Source organism: Mesoplodon densirostris, chromosome 15, assembly GCF_025265405.1.
Source record: "Mesoplodon densirostris isolate mMesDen1 chromosome 15, mMesDen1 primary haplotype, whole genome shotgun sequence".
Classification (NCBI taxonomy): domain Eukaryota; kingdom Metazoa; phylum Chordata; class Mammalia; order Artiodactyla; family Ziphiidae; genus Mesoplodon; species Mesoplodon densirostris.
The window spans coordinates 35,968,726-35,981,026 of NC_082675.1; the positions used below are offsets into that span (position 1 = coordinate 35,968,726).

Here is a 12,301-nt window from a genome sequence, read left to right on the forward strand (position 1 = left end):
TCTCCCTGCAGTCCCGGTTCAGATACCCCCTCCTCGTGAAGCCGTCATGAATCTGCCCAGTAGGGCCTGAACATCCTGCCTCCGAACCATGAACCATTTTGGCCTCTCAGGGGTCTTTTCGGTTTTTTACATCTCTCCTTTCTTGCTGGATGATGAGCACTTGAAGACACATTTTAATGATCTTTTATCCCCAGGGCCTGGCACGTGACATTGAGACATCTAAGTATTTGGTGACTGAAGGAAGGCTGGAAGTACAGCAGGTACCATGGGCTGCACCCTCACTCCTGCCAACCATTAAATTAGGTGCCCTAATTTTGCCAACGATAATCATTCTGGGGTCCTATAAGGGCAATGCCAGTACCTAGAGTCAGTGATGGTTCTCTTTTACGTTCATCACTCCCTCAACACCCAGGCTTGTCATAGCAAGTGGAAGGTAGAGGGAAACAAATGAACAACCTGCTTGGGCCAAATATCCTCCACCAATCTCCATGGGGAGTCCATCCAGCACGCTGCTCAGGACAGGCGGCTCCAAAACACCACTCACATCACAGCAAAGACGGTCATGAGAAAGCGGCCCTGGCTGGATCCAGACTGCTCCCCAGCCCTGGCCTCCAGCACAGGCTCAGCCCAGTGCATCACGTGGTATTTCTAATGCACACATTTATTACATGGTTGTAACAAAGACAGGACAGCATCTTGCTCATTCTGGGAAGATAACTCTGGCAGTCAACGTCTTTCCAAAGCAAACATGTGTTTCTAATCCAGAGAGTGACCATTTGTACTGAGTTCCTCCTAAGAGCCAAGTGTTGCTGCCCATGTTTCACGTGCGAGGAATGATCAGCCATACGTGTGCTTGCTTTTGTTCCAGAACTTGCCCCAAGGCGTTGGTCCTGACGCCACAGTGTGGCCTTGTGCCACTGTGTGTGGGATGGGCAGGGCCACAGCCTTACCAAGGATGGACCTGACACCGTGTAGGAAAGGCCACTCCCTCTCCATTAAAGTTCTTATTAAAAGCCAATTTCAACTTTGCTAAGACAAAGACCTGCCTAAGGAAATCCGCAAGAATCCACGAGACCGACATGCCTTCCTCCGCTCTCAGGAGCCTGGGTGGTCTGGCTCCTCCTGCAGCCGCCAGAGAACCCTGCAGAGTGGCAGCTAAATCGCCCAAGTTCCAGCCCCGTGGCTGTGCCTGGCAACTTGGTGGTATCTTGTCACAGAGCAGGGATGCGGGGACAGACACGGGCCTTGGATGTCAGAGTCTTGTTGGTGGCGTGGCTGAGGGAAAACCACAAAAACCTCCCGAGTTAAAAGCTCAGCCATCCTTGGGCTAAACTGGCAAAGCCTCCTGACAAGCAGGCGGAATCGGTGCCAATCAGATGAAGTGATGGGTGCAGGGGCGCGTCCCTGACTGTAAAACACTGTGCAAATGTTAAGGGCAATTCCCAGTTGGGGGGAAGCTAAGCTGCCTGGCATCCCAAGGGTGTGTCTGCTGACCAAACCCTGCAACTCCAGGGGACTATTTTAAAGATGTCAATCAAGTCTTCTGACTTCATATTTTCTTTCATTCATTCATTCATTCATTCATTTGCCACGCCGCACAGTTTGCAGGACCTTAGTTCCTCGACCAGGGACTGAACCTGTGCCCTCAGCAGTGACAGTGTGGAGTCCTAACCACTGGACTTCCAGGGAATTCCCAAGACTTCTGACTTTAAAAAAAACCCATCCACATGCTGACATACAGCAGGCTAAGTAGACGGAGGGCCACACTGCCTGGCAAAGCTCAGTTCTTGGGAAGCGCCTGAGAAACGCGAGGCTCAGCAGGAGGTTCTGCGGGACCGGGGTGCTCTCACTGACCGGCACAGGGCGGGCACGAGGCAGGGGCTTCCGAGGAGACGCTTGCTGCTCTCCCTGCAGAAAGGCTGAGGGAAGACAGGCCGTGGAGGCATGTGAAGGACTCTCAGGACTGGGGAGACAACCCACAGAAACCCTGCACTGCTCCCCTGACAGCAGAGGAAGGGAAACCACGCGTTCGCAGGAACGGTCCTACTCTGAGCAAATGGCAGTCGAAATGCTGCTTTGGGCTTTGGTTGGAACGGAGAGGAAAAGCATTCAAGCTCATCCAAGGGGCGCTGTGGTTCCATCACAGAAGGGCCCGGACTGACTCTTCCTCTAGAGGACAGAGCCCACTGGCCCAGCCGAGAAAGGAGTCCAGATGTGATCACACGGAAGCCCGTGGAATAAGCCTCAACAGGGGAAACAGGGGGAAACAGGTCGACATTTCTGAAAAGTACAACCTAGAGAACACTGACACAGAGACGGCTCCGGCCGCTCCTGTTGACACCGGGGGCAGCTCATTTGGGACGGAGAGTCATTCGATGTCACTGAATCCCAGAGAGGCCGACCCAAGCATCAGCATCACTGGGGGATTTTTTTTTTTTTTTTGGTAGAAATTCACAAGCTGATTCTAAGTTGTATATGGAAATGCAGAGAGAGGATCTACCTGATTTTCAGACTCACTATAAAGCGGTAGTAGTCAAGGCCTAAGGAGACACATCAACAGCGAAGAGCGGAGTCCCTCAGTGGACGCGCACGCCACGGTGGAGCCTGCGTGGGTGGCGCTCGGTCAAGTCCGGGATCTCATCCTCTCTCCTCACCGCCCTCCCGCCCCCGCTTCTCTTCTTTCTGGGCACAGCAGCCCCGGTGCCGCCTCTGAGGGGGCCTGCCTTCCACTTCTGGGACCAGAGCTAGGGGGTTCTTTGTTTTAATTACAAATTTAAGTACAAATTCCTGGATCTGACCTCATCCCTGCTGAGCAGGAATCTCCCGAGTGAGCCCGGAGTCCTTATTTTTGTAAAGCTCGCAGAGGATTCTGCACGCAGCTGTGGGAGAGCCCTCCCGGAGCATGGCAGTTCTAAAGTTAAGATGGAGAAAAGCAGCTGCAATTTTCACCAACTAAAGAGCTTTACAACAACCAGATGCTCACAGGGCAAAAGGGCAGGTATCGTCTGGAGTTGGTGTGGTCTGAGTGTGGGCAGTTTGTTTAGCCTTTATGTATGTATAAAACTCTGACTTACTCCATCATAGTATCTTGGACCTACACTGGCCCCAAACTCAGCCAATTTCAAGTTGAGGGCCCAAACTGTCATAACACTGGCATCAGGCCACACTTCCCCTGGCCATGCTTTACGGTTAAATGCTTATTTGAAAAATCTGTGTTTCTTCATTCTTACAGTGCAGCTTAGGCTAAGCAAGTGGATAAAGATGGGATTCTTAAATCTGTAATACCCCTGAATGAAACGTTATTAATATAATTCAAAGCTAAAAATAGAACTACCATATGATCCAGCAATCCCACTCCTGGGCATCTATCTGGAGAAAACCATCATCTGAAAGGATACATGCACCCCAATGTTCACTGCAGCACTATTTACAATAGCCAAGACATGGAAGCAACCTAAATGTTCATCGACAGAGGAATGGATAAAGATGACAATGGAATACTATTCAGCCATAAAAAAGAATGAAATAATGCCATTTGCAATAACATGGATGGACCTAGAGATTATCATACTAAGTGAAGTAAGTCAAAGACAAATATCATATGCTATCACTCATATGTGGAATCAAATTTTGTAAAAATGAAACAAATGAACTTATTTACAAAACAGAATCAGACTTACAGATATCGAAAACAAACTTGTGTTTACCAAAGGGGAAATGTCAGGGGGAGAGGGATAAATCAGGAGCTTGGGATGAACACACACACACTACTAGATACGACAGATAACCAACAAGGACCTACTGTATAGCACAGGGAACTCTACTCAGTATTCTGGGATCACCTATATGAGAAAAGAATCTAAAAAAAAGAATGAATATATGTATGTGTATAACTGAATCACTTTGCTGTACACCTGAAACTAACACAACATTGTAAATCAACTCCACTCCAACAAAACTAAAATTTAAAAGAAGAGAGAAAAAAAGTATTTATGAGAAATCGCCCTAAGACATTTGCAGAAGAGGTGGCAGATTAGAAAGAGGAAGCAGTGCCGCCGTCACTGGAGTGTGCTGAAACAGTGTCGCGCCGGCCGGCAGGCACGGCCCTTCCTGGAGCCGTGGCGCAGGGCTGGAGCCGTGGTGCAGGGGAGGAGCGCTTCCCTGACGCGCGGACTATTCCTCCGCTCCATCTCGGCTCGGGTGGGAGCCCCAGGTTTCTCAGCAACGGGAACTCCCCTTATGTCCCAACTGGGAGGGGAACAGCAGAAACGTCACAGTCTGGTCCCGGGCCCGGCAGAAAGCAGACTCTGGCTTTCAGCCATGCTGGGAGCAGACCCTGGAGCTGCCAGTGACAGAGCGACCCCTACCTGACAATTTCAGTCAACTTGGGGACAAGTTGCAGCTAAAGGAAAGGGACGGTGCTGGGGAGATGGTGTGAAGAACCAACACTGAAAACAGGAGCCAGTGTGACGGGGCATAGAAGGCCAAAGCCCAGGGCCACATCCACAGAAGAACAAAGGATTTCCCCATCTCCTTGCCCTTCAGAAGCTAATTTATTTGAACATGAATCCTGAATGCTAGGAAGGGGAGATTTCTAGGCTTTTTACACTTTCTACCTGACTCCCAGTTTAGAAAAGAAGAAAAGGAAAGGGAAAGAAGGGAAAGAACAAAACCCTCTGGCTTTCTAGAAACATTTGACAGAGCAGCCAGGAGCCCCACACCCAGGGCTCCCATCCCACGTCTGCGGTGTGGACAAGCCTGCTCGCACTCCTCTGTGGCTGCAGGCCCGGGGCCTGGTAGGAAGAGGAAGAGAGAAGTTCACCCAGGAGCAGCATGAACACCCACCATAGGGGACGGAGGGTCGACATCACAGCTGGTATTTAGTGAGGGATTACCAGGTGCCAGGCACTATTTAATACTCCACTAGTTAGGAATATTAATCCTCATACTAACTTTTTGAAGTATTATTATCATGATTCTCTCCAGTTAACAGGTATAGAAAGTGAGACATCAAGTAGATAAATAACTTGCCCAAAGTCACAGAGAGTGTGTAGAGTAGCTGGGATTGCAAACCTGGGAAATAATAATCACTTCCTGGCTCTAAATTCTCCAAGAGTTTCTCATGATACTTAAAATCCAAATCCGTTATCACAGCCTATAAAATCCCACCTCATCTGATTCCTACTCCCTGACCTCACTGCCTATGACTTTCCCCCTTGCTCACAGACCTGATCAAACTGGCATTCTGAGCCCTCAATCAGGACAAACACATTCCTGCCTCAGGGCCTTTGAACATGCTTTTCCCTCTGCCGGGAACACAGATCTCTGCAGGGCTCGCTCCCTCGTCTTATTTATGTCTCTGCTCAAATGTCATCTCCACTGAGCAACCCTCCTCGACCTCTGATCTAAAATACCAACTCCCCCGTCCTCTATCACCTTCTCTGTTGGGTCTTTCCCCACACACTGATCACCAGCTGAAATCAGATCTTCATTTGCTGGGCTGTGCATTACGTGTCTTACGCACTAGAGTGTAAGGTCCTTCAGGGCTGAAACGCCAGCCCTAGGACATGACTCAGTAAGTATCTGTTGAATGAGTGACTATATAAATGAAGGGGTGGGGCATATGGGGCCCAGGAGAGGGGTGTCACACCCACGTCACAGATCAGTTAAGGTGAGACAGTCATGAAAATACAGTGGTTCTTCACCTTTTAGAAGTTAGCCAGTGCTGGGCTTCCCTGGTGGTGCAGTGATTAAGAATCTGCCTGCCAGTGCAGGGGACACGAGTTCGAGCCCTGGTGTGGGAAGATCCCACATGCCACAGAGCAACTAAGCCCGTGTGCCACAACTACTGAGCCTGTGCTCTAGAGTCCGTGAGCCACAACTACTGAGCCCACATGCTGCAACTACTGGCAACTACTGAAGCCTGCGCGCCTAGAGCCCGTGCTCGGCAAACAAGAGAAGCCACCACAATGAGAAGCCCATGCCCCGCAATGAAGAGTAGCCCCTGCTTGCCGCAACTAGAGAAAGCTGCACACAGCAACGAAGAAACAAAGCAGCCAAAACTAAATTAATTAATTAATTAACCAAAAAAAAAAAAAAGGAAGTTAGGCAGTGCTCTGAGTCCTATATGACAGACATGGACCTTCCGTCCAAAAAAGTAACCAAACATTTTTGTTTGGTATATAATCTCAAGAATCAGAGGGATAAATTGGGAGATTGGGATTGACATATACACACTACTCTATATAAAATAAAATAGATAAGTAATAAGAACCTACTGTGTAGCACAGGGAATTCTATTCAATACTCTGTAATGACCTGTATGGAAAAGAATCTAAAAAAGAGTGGATATGTATAACGGATTCACTTTGCTGCACAGCAGTAACTAACACAACATTGTAAATCAACTCGACTCCAATAAAAATCAATTTTAAAAAAATCTCAAGAATCTCTTTTAAACCCCAGGGAAGAACATCTGCACCAACGATGCAGGGAGTGGCAGGTAACAAAGAGGCTCGGATCTATCTGAGCGTCCGCTGAAGCCCATTCTGCTCCCCCAGCTGCCTCGTGGGTAGTTCCGCCCCCTCCGGGTGCTTCTAAAGAAAAGAATGGGGTCTGTGAACAGGGCAGTAGACACAGCAGAGTGTGAGTCCCTGGCCCAGCAATGTGGCTTCTTGTGGCTACATCCTGCTTTCTCAGCTCTGGACCTTGGCTCGCAGTGGGAGAGATGACGACTATCACTAATATTCCCTCTGTCCCGACGTCCACCAGCCGCATCACCTTGCCTTGACCAATGGAATGTGGCAGAAGGGACACCATGCCAGCTCGGGGCCTCGCCTGGAAGAGGCTTCGGCTTTCACCATGTGATAAGTCTGACTATCCGAGACCACCTGCTGTGAGGAGGCCCAAGTCAGCCACACGAAGAGACAGAGGATGGCCGTGTGGAGGGACCCCTGAGGCACCGGACACATGACCCATCTGCCTGGACCTCCCAGCCTAGCCGGGCCCACCAGCCCCCTGACTGCAGCTGAGTGAGTGACTCACGCTGACACCAAATGGAGCAGAACTGCCAAGCCAGTTTCCTGCCCTGCAGAAAAATGGAAAATGATACAGCTTTGTTGCTTTAAGCCACCAAGATTTGGGGTAGGCTGTCACACAGCAGTAAATAACGGGCCCATTCACACAACTCCTCAGCAGGTATGTCCTCCCATCCTGCTTTGCTGAACCCTACCCACCCCTCAGTATGAGCTCCAGTAACGCCTGCTTCCAGAAGCTTCTCTCATCACTCCACCTCACCCTTCACCCCACCAGCCTCTGAACTCTCAACCTCCTCATCCTTGGAGGCTCCCTCCTCCGAGAAGCCCTCCCTGACTCCCACAGTGGCCATGTGCCTGTGCCCGTGACCATCTCTGTCTGCCTGTTTCCCCTAAGAATGTCACTGTCACACACACTGTCACACATCCACATACTCCACAGACATAGCTCATTACTCCCACAAAGTACGGGTTCGGTAGGATCCAATGAACTAAAAGGATAAACCCTGACACCACTCACTGGGCCTTGACACACCACCTCATTCATCCTCTCTGCAGACCGGTGCATGTCGGTACCCCCGTGACTGAAAACGCCTGGAGGGTGAGGGTCATGCTACTCACCTCTGCACCCCTCACAGAGCCCTGCACATAGTAGGTGCTCAATAAATGTACTGTTGACTCTTTCTCCGTTGCAGTGCACGGGCTTCTCATTGCGGTGGCTTCTCTTGTTGCAGAGCATGGGCTCTAGGCGCGCGGGCTTCAGTAGTTGTGGCTCTCAGGCTCTAGAGCACAGGCTCAGTAGTTGTGGCGCAGCATTTGGGATCTTCCCAGACTGGGGCTTGAACCCGTGTCCCCTGCACTGGCAGGCGGATTCTTAACCACTGCGCCACCGGGGAAGCCCCTGTACTGTTGACTCTTAACTGGTCCATGGGACCTGAACTCCAGATTCACCCACAGACCTCTCATGCTCAGGTTCTCCTAGACCTGGATGCACTGCAAGGATGGATAGACTCTGCCTGTTTGTCTCTTTTCAATCAATGAAATTCTCAGAAATCCATGCTTCCTACACTCACAACAATGAGTTCATTCCAAAAGGATCATCTTTTGGAAGCCACATTCTCTTTAAAGGCACTCACCCCCGACCCCTGCTTTCACAGCCAAGCGTGAAGGAGTTAACACAGCTTCCCACGCTGCCTGGGAACTGCAAATCAACTGGAAATATCTGGTTCAATCTGTTGTTATAAAGCACAGTCCAGACAGAACTGTCACCATGAGGGACAATCATTCTATGAATACACACATAGTCCTGTGTGGCCTTTACCCAACATTCCAGAGATAGGGGAGGTGCGTGGGCCTGGGGGGAGGGGAGGGGGAGGGTTATAAATATCCGGACTGCCTGGATACTTCCTTATCTACAAACTCCTTATCTCTGGAAAGGTTCAAAGCACTTCCCACCCACCACCTGGGACCCTCCTGCCTCCTGGGGGCCAGGCCCGGGCTCTCCCCGGCCAGGCCAGGCCTCCTCTTCTTCTCCGGCTCCAGCCTCCCCTTCTCAGGCTATAAGTCTCAGCTGGGACCCGATCCTAAAATTCTACCAGCACACACCAGGCCAGGAACTTGCATCAACAGTTAAGGGCCTTCGTCACCTGGAGCTGAGCAAGGTGGAAAGGTGATAAAGGCCAACAAAGAAGACAGCACTGGTCAGGAAGTGGGGTCCTTTCGGGCACATGGCTGGCCCTCCCCAAGTCCTCCTGGACCCAGTAAGTGTGCGTTCATCTCTGGGAGACATAGGGGAGATGTGTGCAGGCCTGGAGGACAGCGCCGGGGGTCCTCACCCCACCTCCACCACTTCCCAGCTGTGCGACCTTGGAACACATCCCTGAGGGGACTAGGTCAGTGCGGACTCAAATAAAAAGCGCTCAATCAATGTGAGCTCCCCGCTCATCCCTCCCGCATCCATTAGAAAAGGCTGGCTCAGTACTGAGGCTACTGAATCCAGGTACAAGGGATGCTCTATCCTTCAGGAATGATGTGCTGAACCCCCAAATAACAGAAATTAACTTGAATATATCCCTCAATACTATTAAGGGGCCATTCATTCATTCAACTCATTCATTCATTCAACAAACATTTGTCGAGTGTGTCATGTGTAGCCAGCATTGCCCTAAGCGCAACTTATGAGAGTCCTTGTTCTGGACACTACGGGGCTTTAAACAGTTTCTGCCCCTAAAGTGCTTTTGTCCACGGTCCTGTCTCTGTCTTTGGAAAGGAATACAACGCATTCTACCTGCCATCATGTAGGCCCTAGATTTTAGGGAACAAGAGGATGCTCAAAGAGGAAGCTCTGTCATGATAATGACAGAGATTATAATGACACCAGCAAACAAAAGTGACGCTCACACAGAGGTGAATGGACACACACCCGGGAGACTCCCTGAGTAGAAAACAAGACAACGTATCCACTGCCCCAAGCTGTTATGCCACAATCTGACCCCAACTCTAAGCTCACAGACATGATAGTATAGATCAACCTTCTACCACCTACCTGTGGGGAAGGACCAGTTTTCCTTTTGTGTTTTCAATTTGTTGTCAGCTGATAATTTGCAAAATGCACAGATAGTGTGCTTGAATGCTACGGTGATGTCAAATTATGTTAAAAGTTTCTAAATACTTTCTCTCACTGTTGGTATTTGCCTTAATTTTACCCAGCACCAAACGATTCACAAACTGGCCCCCATCTATGAAGCACACTTTGGTTAGCAGTGATGTAGTTAATTCCATAAACCATCCAAAATCTAGCATAATACGTGTTGCAAACAATTACAAGAAATGGAATTGTAAAGGTCCACTTACTTGCCGATGGTTGAAATCTGATCAGATCTTGCAAGTCAGTAGAAATCTGGAAAACATGGCTATAGAACTGCTGGACTGAATTCTTCAGGCCAGAGATGTCTCTGGAATGTGCCTGGAGCGTCCCGTTCATCTGCCTGACACAACTCCAGAGGCTGCTGACATGCTTGTTGAGCCCTTCCTTGATTTTCTGAAGACTTCCTGAGATGGAGTCCAGTTTGCTGCAGGTTTTCTCCATATGAGACACCCTGTCCTCCACCACGGAGACCCCCCTCTGGACCCCGTGTGTCTTCTCCTTGCAAGTGTCCAGCTCGGCGAGGACCTGGCCCTGCAGCCGCTGCCACCTCTCCTCCAGCTGGTTGCAGCAATGCACCGAGGCAGCCGGGGAAGACGGGAGGGGCTCACCCCCCTTAGAAGACCCACGTCCTGCAGCCTTTTTACCTTCTCTACCACTGCTCAGCTCATTATGAAGATGACTCACGTGGTCTTCTGTGTGGTTTAGTTGAGAATAAAGAAAACTAAAATCCTGTTGAAGTCTCTGGATGCTACGCTCGGTTTCTTGAAACCTCCTATGCATTGTGTCATTTAGAGATTTCAAAAGGCTCAAAGTGTCACCTGCTGAAGGGTGGTCTCCGTTTCGCAAAGTATCTTCTCTCCCACGAGGCTCTCCCTGGAAGTTCTGTAGGCACATATCCTCCACCACTTGCACTTTGTCCTTCAGGTGGTTTAACTCCACCATGACCTGTCCGTTCCCAGCCCCCGACCCACCAGGCGGGGCTGACGCTGGGGGAGCAAGTTCTGCCTCCGAGCCATTGGCCATCGCCAGGAGAGCGCCCCCGAGCCGCTCCTCCAGAGACTGTATTTTCTGATCAAGAAGCTGCTTCAAGTCATCTACCTCCCCACTGATGGTCCCCCGGAGGGTTTCTTCAATGTAAAAGCAGTGTTCCTCCGCGTTCTTTTCTGTCACGTTGATCCTTGCATCCAGTTCATTCCATCTGGCATCAAAGTCCACATCTGGCTCTGGAACTATGAGGCGGTCAAACTCATTGTCTAGTCGTCCATTCAGCATTCTGGTCGCTTCAGCAACTCTTTCAATTTTCTGGTCTAACACCTTGATCTGTTGCCCAAAGTCACCATTCTCGGCACCGTCACAGCAATTTGCCCTGGTTGGAAGGTCTTGGACCCGGGCTCGAAGGTCACTGATTTCTTTTCTCAGGTTGGCTTCCTTCTCTCCTATGAGCTCCATCACTCCCAGGTAGCTGCTCCCATAGTCATCACAGTGCTGCTGGAGGCCAATGAGCTTATACTCACACGAGTTCTTCAGATCCGCCAGCTTCCTGTCCATTCCCTCCATGAGCTCCTCTCTCAGGGCATCAATCTGACTGTCGACATACGCTTGGTAGAGCTCGTTGGTCGTCATGGTGACCGTAGGGCCCTGGGCCGCCTCCTGGAGCTGTCTGAGCTGCCCTGCGTAGCCCTTCACCTTCCCATCCAGCTCTTCCAGCTTGCTGCTCTTGGTCTTCAGAGCATCCCTGACTTCAGCCAATTCAGACTTGATGTCCTTCATGCCAGATTCCTTATTGTCGAGGACACCAGGAAGCTGGACTGTTCCTGGTTCTCCATCAACAGCACTGTCAGGCGCCGGCTGGGGGTGCAGGTTACTGAGCCACGATGCCAGCATTTTGCTGGCATCATCCTGAATGGAGTGTTTGAGGTTTTCATTCACTCCAGCAATGGAAGACTGGAGATCAAGAACCGTCCTTGTGAGTCGGAGAACCTTCTCCTCAAGCACCTGGATTTTCTTTTCCTGAAGTTCTAGGGGCCCCTGTTTTGGACCTACGGTCCGATTTAGTTCTGCTGCAGGAGTTGGTGACAAAGTCTTCTCAGGCTCTGAGACTCGGCTTGGTTCATTGTCTGTTACAAAGAAAGAGTTGGACGTGACTTAACATTCTCTACCTTTACCCAGTTTCTGCAAAGACAATAAACCGGGTATTCATGGGATTCACTTACAGCTCCCTTCTCACTGCAGGTAATTATTGTGCTAGAGTAGAAAAGACTATGGGCTTTAAGTAAAATAGACCTCCAGGGGCATTCTGGCTCTGCTGTTTACAGTCTGCCCTCGAGCAGGTTAACTCACTTCTGTGAACTATAATCCCCTCATCTATGAAGCAGAGGTACTATCTTCCCTCTTGGGTTGTTAAGAGGATATTTACATGGCACATAATAGATACTCAATGGCCTCTTTCACCCTGAAGGGAAATATTCTTTATTTGCGTTATCATATGAACACACATCATTCCCACATTAGTAACTGCACCCACACCCCGGGGGTTGACTGCATTCTGTAAAACCACAAGAACCCACTTGAGATCCACCCATTAGCAGTTGGGTGGTATGATATCACACGAGCAACAAGT

General features: G+C 49.9%; 1 protein-coding gene across 1 annotated transcript in view; it reads right to left on the reverse strand.

Annotated features, from left to right (window-relative positions):
• Window positions 1-12,301, reverse strand: part of EMILIN2 (elastin microfibril interfacer 2) — a 50,858-nt gene that overhangs the window by 8,726 nt on the left and 29,831 nt on the right. Inside the window, 1 exon segment of the mRNA XM_060118358.1 lies at window positions 9,888-11,798. Within this exon segment, the coding sequence (XP_059974341.1) occupies window positions 9,888-11,798 (1,911 nt within the window).